This window comes from Hemiscyllium ocellatum, chromosome 26, assembly GCF_020745735.1.
Source record: "Hemiscyllium ocellatum isolate sHemOce1 chromosome 26, sHemOce1.pat.X.cur, whole genome shotgun sequence".
Taxonomy (NCBI): Eukaryota; Metazoa; Chordata; class Chondrichthyes; order Orectolobiformes; family Hemiscylliidae; genus Hemiscyllium; species Hemiscyllium ocellatum.
Window position 1 is genome coordinate 34086587 of NC_083426.1, and position 16802 is coordinate 34103388.

At 36.6% G+C, this 16802-nt stretch overlaps 1 protein-coding gene across 2 annotated transcripts in view; it reads left to right on the forward strand.

Annotated features, from left to right (window-relative positions):
• LOC132828203 (receptor-type tyrosine-protein phosphatase R-like) overlaps positions 1-14529 on the forward strand; it is a 92451-nt gene extending 77922 nt beyond the window's left edge. The window contains exons 5-10 of one of the 2 annotated variants that reach the window (XM_060845149.1): positions 2207-2286; positions 2877-3014; positions 3619-3729; positions 6757-6914; positions 7936-8049; positions 12347-14529. In XM_060845149.1, coding sequence (XP_060701132.1) covers positions 2207-2286; positions 2877-3014; positions 3619-3729; positions 6757-6914; positions 7936-8049; positions 12347-12455 — 710 coding nt within the window. In that variant the 3' untranslated portion in view covers positions 12456-14529. The remainder of the gene's footprint in view (positions 1-2206; positions 2287-2876; positions 3015-3618; positions 3730-6756; positions 6915-7935; positions 8050-12346) is intronic. The other variant, XM_060845148.1, reaches the window with a different exon arrangement.
• Positions 14530-16802: the final 2273 nt, after the last annotated feature.

Genomic DNA, 16802 nt, shown 5'->3' on the forward strand with positions numbered 1-16802 from the left:
AATTTCTTTACCACATTCACATTGAAGGTTTGAGTTTAAACAACATGTTTCTTGTGAAATATTCACCATTATATTTACTCCATGTTATTGTAAATCCAGTTATCAAATGGACCTCAGTTACCACAGACTGAATGCATTGCTTTATGGTGAAATTGAAGTGGATAGTTTATCTTGAACTCCTGTACTTGCTCAGGTTTATTTGGTGAATGGATGATAAAAGATATTTTATCACTAATTGGTCAGTAACAATCCATTGTGTACTTATAGATAGAATGAGCAATATCATTACTAACAAAAATATATAGACCCATTCTTCATGATATTGTTTCCAATAATTGTTCTGATGTTGCTCTAATTTACCATAACTACTTGAATACTGTTCCTGTGCCTTTTTGATACAGTGGAGTATCTATATTTATTGGATTCCTTTTCACTGCTACTTACTAAAGCATATATTTATGTCACATGTATCATGGTCAATGCAAAGATATGCTGGGTAGGTGGAATAGCCATCCTAAATGCAAGGTTATGAGGATCGGGTGGGGTTGGTCTGGACAGGACAATCTTTAGAGAGTTGGTGCAGACTCGATGGGCCAATGCTTCTGTAGAGATTCTATGATTCTATGTTACTCAACAAAGAAATGTTTCTAAGTACCCATTCTAGCCAACAGACACTCTCAGTTCAGCACGTTTCAGAATTCTTGTTAGATTAGTCAAAGTTCCCTCTCCTCAGTATCAGTGAAAGATGTTGAGGATATTCTGTTCACTTAGATTAATGTTAATATTAGAAGGACATGCCATCCACACATGGGCCAGGTTTTAAGCACAAAACCTGAGTGTTTGGATTAGATGGATGGTGAAAGTGTTTAAAACTCCTGACTCCCAACTTGCCTCCATCTTGCCCCCTCCACTTTATTGGAAGTAGAGAGACAGACTCATACCCACAAGGCAGGCTTTCCATTTAAATATTATAATGAGGTGGTATATTAGATTAGATAAGATTACTTACAATGTGGAAACAGGCCCTTCGGCCCAACGAGTCCACACCGACCCGCCGAAGCGCAACCCACCCATACCCCTACATTTACCCCTTACCTACAGACAATTTAGCATGGCCAATTCACCTGACCCGCACATCTTTGGACTGTGGGAGGAAACCAGAGCACCCGGAGGAAACCCACGCAGACACGGGGAGATAGTGCAAACTCCACACAGTCAGTCGCCTGAGTCGGGAATTGAACCCGGGACTCAGGCGCTGTGAGGCAGCAGTGCTAACCACTGTGCCACCGTGCCGCCCACGACCGGCTCAGCCATGTGGACCATTTCAAATTTGATTAAAAACCAGGGATTTCTTGAACTTCAGGAAACCCATTAGCTATCCGGAGGGCAAGATCGCTGTTCTAGGACCTAACTGCTTTTCTACATATGCTGAGTTCAACTCATTTGCCTCCCCAGCCTGATGATCAGACTCATTCTCAATCCTTCCAATCTCCCTCAGACCTCCCACTAGCCTCCAATCCACAGGCTTCCAATCTCTGACCACTCCCCACATCTGATTGCTTAGGCCTCCAACACCTTTCTCTGCCATACCTCTGTAATGATCAGTGTCTTCCATTCCATCAGAGCTCATTCCTGACTTGATCCTGCAAACTCTTCTGTAATGTTCCCTCTCAGACTGACAGTGAGGCTGACATCCAGGCAGGGAACCAGTCAATGATGTCATATGTAAGTTCACAGCTTAAGGGAGCCCCTATTCCGCCCCCTCCCAAATTCCTGGTTTTCCCACATGTTACCAGGCCTCACTCCTCAGAGATCAAACTGTGTTTTTTTAAAATTCCACGATTATCTAATAGTAACCAAATTAGATCATTTTTTTGTGTTACAGCTTCTGTCCGTTTAACATTTGTCTAATACATTCCAGGTAGATTTCACTTGGGCTATTTTATTAATTGTGCCTTCCATCTGTGATTTTATTCTGTAATGTACATTTCTGCTCTCTTCATATGCAATAACAACAGTGCCTCACTCAACTAGGAATCCAGTTGGAGACATCAAGTGACAACTCTTGGCCCAGAGGTTAGGGATATCCTTCTCCCTGCAGTGATTCAGATTTCTGAATGATTTTATTTGGCATGATTTGTTTAGGTTTTGACCAGCTCCTGCAATGTTTGATGTTCCATTTTAAACCTGTCTTTCCCCTTTTTAGACCCACAGACCCGAGTCTGCCTCAAATCAGGAAAGAACGATAGTCACCTGAACTCCTATATTAATGCTAACTACATTCGGGTAAGGTTACTTATGTATTATTGTAATAGAACATATTAAAAAAAAACTTGTCTATCCTCATATCTTGGCTCGGTTTAACTGAGCTCAGTATTAATTTTGCACATGTCCTTTCGACAAATACCTACAAGTTCTAAATTCTGAACCATTTTGTTCAAATTAATAAAGGGGAGACATTGCTGCCCCTATTTTTAACTTGTTGAAGTAATTCTCAATGGCATCAATTAAAGATGGTCCTCATTTTCTTCCTGTTTGTTCTGTGATCTATCTTGAAACTTTCTTAGTTATAGCTTATCTTCCAATTTCCAATGTCTTTCCCTAATTTAAAGAAAGTAGTTATGAATTTGACTTTAAAATCTTTTTCTATAGATTTGGCTTCCAATCTGGATGTGCATAATGATTTGTACTAGCATTTCAAATTACCCAGTGCAGTCCTACTCACTTGATTGTCTTATTGTGTTATTGCAAGCATTGACTTCCTGTCATTCCCTGCACACTTTCAATCCTAAACAAATGGGTAGAATTTCATACATGAGAGCCTATTAATATATGACATCTGGACCTGATCACCTTTGTTTATCACTTTCATACAGGGGTATGGAGGAAAGGAGAAAGCATACATTGCTACCCAAGGCCCCATGATAAATACAGTAAATGACTTCTGGGAGATGGTTTGGCAGGAGGATTGTCCAATTATTGTGATGATTACAAAATTAAAAGAGAAGAATGAGGTATATGTATATGAAAGTTTTTTTTAACTCAAGTTGACATTCAAAGCTAAAGAGAGTTAAATGATATATGGTTGGCAATTGGAATCAGATTAGTAGGGACCTTGATCTAGAGAATGTACCAGTTAATGATGATTGATAGTAACTGCCAGGCTTTGTTTAAGTATTAAGCCAAGTAGGTTGACTCTGATTGGGAAAGCATTGTCCTGTGAAATCAACCAGCGAACGGCTGTAACCTGTTTTGTTGAGTCAAAACAGACACGGTGTATGTACACGTTCTTTCTATCTTCATCAAACAGAGTCCTTGTATTGATATATGTATGTGAATTGGAAGCTATATACATTAATACACAGGCCATCCTCCTCCATGGCTGCTTCTGCTTATCTGAATCCACTTGTCAAGTGATTGGCACAGTCATACAGCCTAAATATTGGTACTCCATAAATTGTTTAAATCATCATTTGATTTTGTTCAATTATTTTAATTATACCATTATCAGATAGAAAATCTTATGGTACAAACTGCTGAAAAGATTTGATATGAGCAGATAATATCGAAATGCAAAGTTATTCCTTCTCTCTGACACTGGGCTTCTTGTATTTTCAGAAATGTGTTGTCTATTGGCCAGAAAATCAGGACACCTTTGGCAGGTTTGAAATTATTGTAAACAATACAGAGGAATGTGATGGATACACTATTCGGGATATAAGTGTTAAGGTACAAAAGCAGTAATCACATTTACTTTGTTAGTACTTGTAAAATATAGCAGATAGATTTAATGCTGGTAATCATGATTTTGTCTGTTGTCCATTTATAAAATAAATGGTCCAGAATTTCCTATCAAAGTAATAGTGAGCATAATGGTACTCACGTTTGTTCGCATACACATGGTACAGCAATTAGAGGCAAGGGGCAAGTAAATGCAGATATTCAGATATCCCTTTGTGTACTGTCCCTCTCTGCAATTAGCAGTCTAACAATGCAATGCATTGATGGTGTGAAGTTGTATATTTATGCAATAGTTACAAAGAAACTTGCATAAAATGCAAATTCTTTTCATTTACACTTGCATGGATGCAGTTCAGAGAATGTTTACTTGGATAATTCTTGGTATAAAAGGGTTGTTGGAAGAGGAATAGTTGAGCTATTTGTGCCTGTGACTGTAAGTTAGAAGAGTAAGTGATGGTCGTATTGAAACATATAAAATCCTGAAAGCACTTGATGGAGTGAATGCTGAAAGGATGCTTCACTTGTCTGAGACACTATAGAACACAGTTTTAAAAGTAAGAGTTTTCCAATTAAGATGAAGATGAGGAGAAATATTTTTCTTAGAAGGTTTGTGGAATTTACTTTCTCACAGAGCAGTATACAGACAAGTTCATTACATATTTTTAAGGCTGAATGAGATAGATTCCTGATTAACCAATGAGTCAAAGTGCAGCGTGTATGGGTAGAAAAATATACTCAGGGCTACAAACAGTCAGCCATGAGCTGACCACATGATGGAACTAGTTTGATGGATTAAATGGCCAACTCTTACTCCCAAACCATTCAAGGGACGTAGGCATTGCTATTTAGGCCAGTTTATGTTACCATCCCTAATTTCTCTGAAGAAATTGATGATGTGGAGCCTGCATGAACTGTTGTAGTCTTGGATTGTCAGGATGTGCTTTTAGAAAAGGAATTACAGAATTTTGACGCAGTGACAATGAAGTAACAGCAATATACTTCTAATTCAATATGGTATGTTGATTAGACAAGAAGTTGAATGCGTTCCCATAAATCTCCTGCCCTTATCCTTTTAGGTTGTAGAGCTTATGTGCTTGAACGATGCTCTCGAAGGAGACTCTGCAATTTGGTCTGGGATGAATTCTGAAGAGACTTAGAAAGGGAGGCAGAGCAGGCCATTTCTAATAATTGAGGGGATTACCATAAAAACTCATAGATTTCTTATTAAATGTAAGAGACTTAGAAAAGAAGAAGCCCTTTTTTTTTAAAACGCAGCGTTGTTGTGTTGTTGAGTATACTATTGGATTGATAATTAAAAGGTAGATTTAAGAATTGATAACATAGGTGATTGAGGAAAGGGTGAATATTTTGGGAATAGGATAGAACAGGTTTATGAAACTAGAATTAGGAATTGATGACAATCAGGATGAATGTGATTAGACAGGTGAGGTTAAATGACCTTAAGCCACAATATCTTACATCAAAAACATATTAGAAATGATTTCCAGACTACCCAGACCCTTGGCATTATAGTAGCCCACAAAACACACTTAAACAACTGATGAACCTGAACAATCCATTAGATTCTTCCAGCAAAGCTAACGTCATTTACAAGATACCATGCAAGAACTTTAAAAAACGCTATTTTGGACAAACAAGCAGGAAACCTGCCACAGGATACATGAACACCAACTAGCCACCAAAAGATATGACCTACTCTCACTAGTTTCCATACATACAGACAAAGAAGGACACCACTTTGACTGGGACAGCATGCACATCCTTGGACAGGCAAAACAAAGATATGCACAAGAATTCTTAGAGGCATGGCATTCTAATAGGAACTCCATCAATAAACACATTGATTTAGACCCTATCTACCTTCTCTTGAAACATCAGAAATGACATCTAACACCTTAAGAAACCAAGACCTATAAATAGAGAGGCAGTGCTTCACCAGAGACTCTCACTGATAATGTTACCTAGTATTGTGATAAAACATCTGAAACCAAATCTTCCAGCTCAGCGAGCTAACTTACATACTGACCTTAAGCTGTATTGTTATTTCTATGTAAACATTAAATAACGGACTGAAGAGAAATTAATATCACTGGCTTATAGCACAACTAAGATGTTAAACATACACTCTTAAAAATTCACTCATATGATATGAATGTTGTTAGCTGGGTTTATCGCCGTCTTTGGTTGCCTTTGAGAAGGTGATAGTGAGCTACTTTTTAATTCATTGCAGTCCATGTTCTGTCATTTGATCCACAATGCAGTTGGGGAGGGAATTTCACAGTTTTGATCCAAATGACACCAAAGGAACAGAAATATATTTCCAAGTCAGGAAGGTGAGTAGCTTGGAGGGAATCTTGGAGGGTGGTGTTCCCATTTATCTGCCAAACTTGTCCTTCTAGACTGAAGTGGCTGTAGCTTTGGAAGATGCTGTCTAAGTGATCTTCTAAGTGAATAATATGCAGGTACTTGTTTTATAAAAACAGTTGAATTTATATAATGCATTTCAGTGTTTACAAACAGGTTACATAGAATATGGAGGGATGGTTTACCATTATCATGATCAACTAGGATTTCATACATTCATTTCAGAATTGTTTTGATCTATATGGAGAAGCCAAGTACTTATCCTCAAAAAGGGGAAAGAAAGAAAAAACAAAGAGGCAAATTCTCCAGGCCATTTCCAAGTTCTGTCTAGTATTTAAGATCAGTAGAATCATTGATAGCTAGCATTGCAAAGTAGGAGAGTAAGGATGGCCACTCAGCAGGAAGAGAAATTTAAAGAACAAAGTGAACAGACAATTTGTTTTGGTCCAGTAACTATCTCCTCAGAGCTCCACAGAAACTCTACAAGAACAATGACTAAAATCACTCAAACAAATAAAAACAGAAGTTGCTGGAAAAGCTCAGCATCTATGAAGAGCAATCAGAGTTAACGTATCGGGTCTGGTGACCTTCCTCAGAACTGTAAAAGTAAAATTACTTGTTTCTTTTTAGGATGGAGAACAATCTCGAAATGTAAAGCACTACTGGTACTCATCCTGGCCAGATCACAAGACACCAGATACAGCACAATCACTCTTGGATCTCATCCATGAAGTTGAAGAATGTAGACAAGCTGCAGGACACAGCGGACCCATTATAGTTCATTGCAGGTGAGAAATCATTTTAAGTAACTCCCAGTTGTAGCAATTCTACCCAAAATAGGTGGAGGAAACATAACAATATATGACTGTGAGTGTTTGGTGGGTCAATAAGAATGGAAATTTGACTACTTGAGGTTATTTTTGCCTAAACTTACTTTTTGTCACAAAAATGTTCATACGTTTTCCAATATGCAATATCACTCAGAAATATGAAAAGTTGTTGTCTTTTGCCATCAGGGAAGGGTAATAGCTAAACAATCACATATATCCTCACTATTGAGGATTGCACAGTCAATGAAATAAGATTTCAATTTATAATTCTTTTAGAAATACCATCTGCACCTTTATCAGGATAGTAGCACTGACTGTATTTGGTTTGTGCTTATGCATCATTGTATGTTGATTTGAAATTCAGGGATGAATTTTGGTTTTGGGTCTGGATTCCAGTGTCAAAGCCAAAGACTTCCAATCTCTCACCTGGTTGGGAGTGGTCACCTGGCAGTGATTTTCCCTGAATCATCCAGTTAGTGGGCAGAGGGCATTTCACTGTCCAAAATTCCTTGATCATGAAAGGAGCTGCAGCCTTGCCAGGAAGCAAGAGGGCACCTCCATCTTGATGTAAGTTCTCAGTAATTTTCAGGAAAATAGAAAGAGGAAAGCAATGTTTGACAGACCACTTTTGTGGAGAGGGATACCCAGTGACCATAGCTGTGGTCATGTATTTGAAGAAGGCTCATAGTCAGCTCAGAACAGTGCCTCCTACTTACACTATGTTACCTTCAGGCAGTTAGCATGTTCCCAGTGTCAAAAATGTCTTGCAGGGTGGCTGTGAATTTAGGTTGTTCTGATAGTTAGCTGAATTAATCCATAAACTACCTTATCACCACATTTCCAATATTATGTCTGTGTAACTGGAAAATACAACTTTATTTATCTGTCTGTCTCCATTTTACCCCACATTGGCATCAAATTCCATGCTAATTTACACCTCATAAAGCTTTTTAGTACTGAAAGTAATTATTGTGTTTAGTGCAGGGATTGGGAGGACAGGTTGTTTCATTGCTACAAGCATCGGGTGTCAACAGATAAAGGAGACCAACGAAGTCGACATTCTTGGAATTGTATGTCAGATGCGGACAGACAGGTCAGTGTTGATACTTCCAAGATTTCTCGAATCAATATTCAAGATGTTGTGTGGTTTAATGGACAGAAAGAAATTTTTTAGACTAGAACATTTCCAATTTTAGCATCAGATGTCAATGTCATGTACTGATACCTGAGAGACAGCACACTTGGTAACGAGTTGCAATATGCACTAAGATGCCACCCTGTCAGCATCAGAGAAACAGCATCTTGTTTTTTGAAATTCCACATAATCCTTCGTTTGTACAAGTTGGGATTCAATTTCTGACAAATGACTGCATATACAGATGAACTTCAATTATCCAGCATTCAATTAACCAAATTTTGGATTATCCAAACAAGATGGCAAGGTCCCAATGTTTGGTTAACAATGTTATCTGGCATTCAATTATCCAGCATTTGATTAACCAAACAAAATGCTGCCCCCCCCCCCCCCACACCCCGTTTCCTTCTGATAATTGAGGTTCCTCTGTAAGTATGTTTGCTACATCTGCCCACAAAACAAATACATTTCAAATTAAACTTTATTGTTGCACAATGCCTTAACATATGCTGAAAATATGAAAGGCACTACATCTGACTATTGCCTCATATTCTTCACTTGTCAAATCACATGTCCCTTTTTAATCCTGCTTCGATCTATGTCTAGTCTATGTAAGCTCTACCTCCAAGTCACTTACTAAAGCACTTTCAAACTCTCGATTATCCAAGTAAAAAGTGAGGTCTGCAGATGCTGGAGATCAGAGTGGAAAATGTGTTGCTGGTTAAAGTGCAGCAGGTCAGGCAGCATCCAAGGAACAGGAAATTTGACATTTCGGGCTAAAGCCCTTCATCAGGAATTCCTGATGAAGGGCTTTAGCCCGAAACGTGGAATTTCCTGTTCCTTGGATGCTGCCTGACCTGCGGCGCTTTAACCAGCAACACATTTTCAGCTCTCGATTATCCAACCCTTGTCCTCCATTCAACACAATAATTTTTCAGTTTTTGATCTGTTCAGCAACTCCCTATTATTTGCTTTTGTATTGTCCCTCTATTCAATGAGACACTAGTTTTCTCCCACCCTGACTATTCCATCAGTATTGAACCCATTTTCACTTCTTCAAGCCCAAAGTATGTAGACTTAAGTGTATTTGATGTACAGTAGGTGATATTCAGCATTAAATTTAGCTGAGCATGTTGATCATGATTGTGCCTCATGTTTCATTTTCAAAATGACTCTCCACTCCTGGAAGTTTTCCTTAATAACTATTCCTTTCTCTGACCCCTTTTCTCTAAATCCCAACAAGTGCATTAAGCTTTTAGGTTTCATTTTACTAAGACTGTTACTATCCTCTATCCATCCCCGCACTTAACTTGACAAGGGTCTCCTTACCATTGCTCTGAGCCAGTGTCTTTTTGTAGCATATGTCACATCATGTTGTATCTGAGTTGTTCTTGTTTATGACACCTCCAGCCAGCTGCCTTGACCTCATTCTGGCAAAGACAGGTGAATATTAGTGTTAATTGATGTAGTTGTGTCCAAATATTTCATGATTCTTTTGCTGGTTTAAGATTTAATTTGCTGCAATCATTCCTTTCAATAAGACCGACCATGATCCCATGTAAAAAAATGTGAGATTCTGCCAATTACTCTGGTTCTGGAACTTTCTCTAATTTGTGCTCATTTTCCTAGACACGCATGTCTAATGTGTGCAATTTAAAAGTTTTCATATTGAAAATGCCTGCATTTTTTTTATGAATTGACTAATACACACCAACAAAAATAGAAAATGAGTCATTATTTTAAGCCAGTTTCCAAAATTTAAGTCTAATTGCTCACAAATGGATGACCGATTTTGAGTATGTTTATTTTTGGTGAACTATCAATTTTCAGTCATATTAATAAAATTGTATCAGCTTACTACTCTTGAATACATCATTTTTTTTTAGAAAAGAAGAATTGATGTTTTTAAGAGTAGTAAACTGATGTAATTTTATTAATATGGCTGAAAACTGATAGTTACATTCTGTTACTCTGTCCAATTGCATGACTAATGGAAGGCTTGAGTTCATGACAATGCCAAATAATGTTATTGGAAATGTGAACCATAGTGTAGCCAGCATCAATTCCAGCACATTTTTGGTGCAATTTTCCAACTGCATATAAAATGCAAACACTATGATTTTGCTCACTACTTCAAAATCCAAATGATTTACGTACATTGAGAATAAAACTGTCCAAACAATGTTCAAACTCAAATCTGTTGAAAATTCATTTGCCTTAATTGATTGTATCATGTCCATCTAATAAATTGTCTATCAATGGCTCCAATTTTCTTCTTATATTCTGGATTGTTTTCTAATAAGTGTTTTCTGAGACATTTCATCAATATGTTGTAAAAATACAATTATATCTTATTTTTAGTAAGTCCAGTTCTATTGCTTCTTCAAAAATGGACTGTCAAGTTGATATTTGCCACATCTGTACTGTTCTTATTTAAAATGCTCACTAAAGTCACTTGGAATCACTGATTCTTTGTCTCAACCTTTACTCCTGAGATGGGAAGCATGAGTAGTTAAATTTTCCAGCAAAAGCAGAAATAACTTTAAAAACTCAGCAAGTCTGGCAGCATCGTCTTCTGCAATTTCTGAAGCAACATCATGAAACATTAACTCTATTTTCTCCCCAAGATGCTGCCAAACCTGTTGAGTTCTTCCAGCTATTTTTATTTTTGCTGGACAATTTCCAGCATCTGACATTCTTTGTTTTATTTCAGTGAAGTTTTCCAGTTAGATCTTGAGAGATATTTCCCCAAAGACATGTGGGAGCAGGGAGCAGATGGAGTCTTTTTTTTATGAGATCAGGATTTAGAAACTGGTCTATATATTTGAAATGCTCTTTTTTCAGTTGCAAGAGTGTTGCATGGAATTCGCAATTACTGTCAGACCTGAGTTGAGATGATTGGTATAAGTGGCTTTTTAATTGCAGTGAAGTCAGCTGCAGATATTTTAAAATCTATTAAATTTCATCTTAACACAGCCCCTGAAGTCTTCCCATGCTTGATTCCAGTTGAATTAGAATGGACAGTATAAGGGCAAATGCTAGTGAGTGGAGGTCATGAGTTGGCAAAGGGTCTGTGAGGAGTTATGGGCTTGAGTGGGTTGAATCAGTTTTCAGATGGTGTTACTAAATGGCACAGGCGATATAAGGAGCCATGGAGATGAATGGAGGGATATTGAAAGTGAATGGGTGGCATGGGTTGGTTTGAGTTGGTATGGATGGTTCATGGTGACTAGTTAAGGGAGGAGAAATAGAGTGAAGGCTGAGAATGCGCTGGTATAATATGGAACAATGCAAATGAAATGAGATCCTAAAGAATAGAAATGGGCCTTTTAACCAGCATCCCCTTTAAACTCCATAACCTTTGTTGTCACTGTCTCACTGTTTCCGGAGACAGCAAACCTGATTCCAGCATGCACCCACTCCCAGGAGTTAAGATCTCACAATCCAGGGTATTTTTTCTGGTTGGGTTGGGGAAGTAAGAAATTTCCCCAACTCTGCCATGCTCACCTTAGGAGTGACAACCTGGGCCAGGAATTAAGAAGCACTTAATAAGATAGAGGGGGCTTTCCTCATTGTTTATTCCCCTGGAATGATGTGGAGATGCTCAGTGTTGATGTCCATTACAGTGAGAAGTTTATTACATTTCAAATATCTACATTTGTCACTTCGACAGGTTGAAAAGTCTTCCCTAAGCTTTACGAATGACAAGGCAATTTGGACTTGGGACTCTATCTGTTTCCACAAATTGTAACAGATATCCAATGTATTTTTAGCAGCATTTTGCTTTGATTTGCAAAATGATAACTTTCTAATAGGAGATTATGCTTTAAAATTGCCAGTTGGAAATAATATAGGAAGTCTGCATTTATCTAAATGCATCTGGTATCAAAACGTAAAATGTTTACCTTGCTTCTCAAATACATTTCTAAAGTGCTCAATTCTGCATGCCACATACTTTATTTATCTATTTATTTTAAACCTTTCTGTGCAACACAATTCATTCCTTGACAATAAAATTCAAGGTCATGAACAAAATGTCCTTCCACTGCTTGCATATCCAGTTACTATTGCATTAAAATGGACCATCGCACACCAGAAGAGAGTTACTATGTTCAATCAATAATCTGACATTTGAATTTCAGCGCTCTGAAATTCACAGCTGAATTAATTTGTTAAATACTTGCTAGCTGTGCAAAGATCTCATATGACGTTGTTTCACAAATATTACATGGCTTACCCAATTTCTTTCTTTTAGGGGTGGTATGATCCAGACAAGTGAGCAATATCAATTCTTGCATCAAACATTATGTCTTTATCAAAGCAATTTTTCGAAGAAACCTGATTCATCTTCAACTTCAAAGTGAAGCTCTCCTCTTTCTATTTAATAAGGCAATGGTGAATGTTTCAAATAAACTTTATCTAGGTAACAAAAGAATATAGTGTCATGAATGTGACAGCAAAAAATATACTTCAGCAATTGCGTTACTCTAATTTTATGGTACAGTAGATTTCCATTTATCTGTAATGTAAGATATTAAAACTATGATCTTTGGATGTCTGTCAGTGGCTCAGTGGCAATTCCAATAGCATTTCAGAGTAAGATTCTGATCATTTTTCCAATTAGATTTTATAATATGGTAGTCTATTTTACAACATCCCATTTATGTTTTACACTATATTTGCTATTTAACAAGGCACAGAGAACTCTATGGAAACATAAAAAGGATGGAGATTTATTTCATCCAGTTTTATGCTCTTAATTCTAATCCAAAGTCTGTTAAGGTTCCATCGATTTGTTTTTAAATGTAGACTTGCAACACAAAACATTTACCAAACTAGGAAGATTATTGGAATGGAAAATGAAGTATTCACTTTTGTAAGTTCAGCAAGAGTCTTCTGAGCACAAACCACATCACTGCAAGTGCCACAATCATTAAAGTGCTATGACAAAGTGCCTCAACCCAACTTCATAGAAAATCCCTTACAAAACTGCTATACAGTAGCAGTCATGAGCTGCTTTTTTTAAACAAGGGTGTTTAATACATTGAGGAGAGACTTCTATAAGTAAAAAATGCTTGAATATCATGCATTTTCAATTTTGGTAATTTAGAACATGACAACTTTGCAATAATTCAATAATTCATTGTCCATTCATTATTACCTTTCCTCTAGTACTGTCAAGATTTTCCCTACTCAAAAACAACAGTATGTCCTGAAATGTCCATAAATTTTGTCAGTCACTCTTATTTTATAAGAGAAGGAATTGGAGATAGTTGGAAGACCGAACAATTAGAAAAAAAAGGAAGAATGAGGATCTTGGAAATTATATCCTTTCTAGAGGATTTCAAATCCCAGAAAGTATTATGAAACATCTATTAATGCCTGTGTCAAGAGGATCAAGTTGCTTTGCCAACTATTTGGACTTGTGGCAGAATGATTTCACCTATTGTGGAGATACATTTCCTCATAAGTCAAACAACAAATAGCACTGAAGGAATCTGAAAGTGCCACATGCTGAACCCTCCTCTCCCTGAGACACATGCATTTTGCTTGTTGAAGGATGAGAATATGATTGTTGATTTAGGGAGTAATCATAAGCCACGAAGACCTCAACCAGATTATTGTACTTTCCAAGCAACCAATTCATTCAATTATTCTTCCCTGAGTTGTATTTAAGTTTTCACATTTTATTTGAATCATCAGAACCCATTCCAGCAGATCAGAGATTTTCAAATGTCAAACACCAGTTTTCTAACAAATAATGTGATTACAGATGTATGAGGTTTCCAGTTTACTCAAATGGACTGCTTTAGAATACAAGTGATAGACCAAATCAATCATTACTTTTAATGCAGTAAAGTTATTACACCATTATAATCTTACAATATTGTATCGGCTATTGTATTTTTCTGGACTATTTGCCAACAGAGCTCTGGAATTGCTTGGTGAAAAATGCACACATCCATCCTATGGTCAATTCTTTATATATATTGGCATCAGTTGTCCCCATGGAAAATCTTCTCCCAGACAGCCTGACTAAGATACAGAACTTGATGGCCTGGGCAAATTTGCAATTGAAATTCTTGTTGTACCATCGGTCAGTGTAGCATCTAATAGTAGTTACCACTATTATTCGTAGGAATGGACATCCAGCTTGTTTATCAGTAAGCAGTGTTGGCAATTACTGCAGAAGTCTCCTTCAATGTAATTAATTATTCTTAGTTCTGCCTTCATTTCAAGTTAAATATAACTGAGTTTCATTTCATCATTTTATATATTTTTTAATGAATACTAGGATAAATGGAAAGTTATTGTAAATGATGCATTGCAACATCCAAAATGGAGACCACTTTATTTTTATATGTACTTTTCATACTGCAAATTAAAATATCAATGTTTTTACAGCTTTTAATAAAAGTCATAAAATTTGTTTTTTAAATATTTCAGTACTTAATGAAATTATATAAACTGTATGGATTTGATTTTGTTTAGGATCTTTATTTTTTGTAAAGCAAAATTTTAGAAAAAATCTGAATTCCACATTAGATTTTGTGCTCTTCTGTGCACCATATCAGAGTTTGTAATGTTGAAAAATGTACTCAAAAGTTGTGATTTCTTTTCTTTTGTGTTATTTCTTTTGAGTGTGCTGCTAAATTGTTGTATAGATAAGAAAACTTAAATTTGCACAGCTTGATTCTTTTTTTCTATAGTGTTTACACTGGCTATAGGCAAAGATGATTTAATATTGTGTTACAGAAGGGTAGATTTCCTACTGTCAATAATTTTAGAAAAATAGTTCTCCATACTCCACTTACCCTCTTCTTTTATGTAAAATCATTGAAAACAGGATTTCCTTTTTATCCCCAACACTAAATGTAATTGGCATTTAGAAATAGATAAGGCAAATGGCTAAAATGAAAATATAGGGTATACCTGGGCATTCCAGAAACCTGACATCAAATTCTCAGACATTCTTACATAAATTCCGAAGCACAATTTGATTTTTGCACTGAGATTTTATTTTTACCGAATGCTGTCAAACCTTGGGACACACTCAATTCAGCTGTGGATTTATAAGCCAATCCTTGACCTCTCAGGTGCCTCCACTTAGATAACTAGTCATTCCAATTACATATTTGTGCTATCCACTTTAAGAGCAATATATTCCATTTATAACCCTGTTTGCAGTCTATTTTGTGTTAGGCACAAATAAAAGATCATTAGGTTTATTTCATTTCTTACTTTCCATGGACTGTTTACACTGGTATATGCCACATGAATAGTGGAGGAACAATCTATGTTATGAGGCAGAAGTCATTTTTTTGTCTAAAGTGGTGTATCTGTTTGATGGTGTTGTCTTTCACAACCCTTTGGGTGAGGTATTAATGAGACTGTCTGGATCTAACTGTTACTCTCTTGCCACAGAAAAGAGATAATTTGATCTATTTGAATACACTGCACTGACTTGCCCTTCACTGTTGCCTGGCCATAATGCTGGAAGCCTCCTAATAGTATTTTTGGGTGTACCTACACAACATGGTTTGCAGTAGTTCAAGAAGGTGGCTCATCCCCACCTTCTCAAGGGTAATCAGAGATTGGTATTGAATGCTATACTTCCTATTGACACCTATATCCAATTAATAAAAAAAACTGGTGTTACATTAATGACTGGCTGCCTATCTCAGTCGTGCCGCATTCTGGCATGTTGATGAAATCCTTTCTCGTAGATGATTTACAGCCGGCTTAACAGCCTAAAATATATTAAATTCACAATAAAAATCTTGATAAATCAACAACTACAGCTGAAATATAAATCCATACTACACTATGACCATGGTATTTCCCAGATAAGGCAAACATTTTTTGAAATGTCCAAAGATTCTCCAATATAACAACTTTGTCATCCCATTCTTCATGTCATTCTTATCTTTGCAATGTTCCATAAGGTGAAAGACATGAAAAAATAAATTATTTTGTTTGTTCAGATCAAATGGCTGACCTACCTAGTTCTAAGACACATGTACTAATAATCTCAGATAGGGGGGAAATGCAACAATTTAGGGCAACATAGCTGCACTGTTAATGTTGCTGAATGTATACATGATGTTCTTCACACATCTAAGACTTCAGCTAAGACTTCCAATCCTTCAGTTTCACTTTAAATCATTCTTTAAGTCCAACCCAGGTTACACAAATGCCATTTATATCTACTAATTGTTATTGTTAAGTAGTGTTTAAAATGTTCTGATCATTGTCACTATTAAATAAAACTACCACTTGCCTTTGCATTAGAAAGCTTATTTTGAGGTGGTGAAAAGTTCTTTTTCAGTACCAAATTCTTGACTGCCATTTTGAAGAATAATATTATTCATAATATATGAAATAAAAAACAATTCTATACAACATTTCACTTGTCATGGTTGTTGATTGTATTACAAATCTGAAGAGATTTCTGTTCATGGTGGGAAAACATACAGAAATTAAGTTTCCTTTAAACAGTCATGTCAAATGCTGTCACTTTAAAAAGGTTATTTGATGCAGGGATTTTTTTGAAGAGAGGCTGTAAAGGTAGAGGTGTCGATCTGCCTACTGAAAATGGCTTAAGTAAATAACTTAGGAGGCTTTAGTTTTTTTTTAAATAGTTGGAACAAAGGAAGGGAAGCGGCCAGTTCTCACAAACCATGCTTTCTAGTTTTCATTTATCTTTAGCA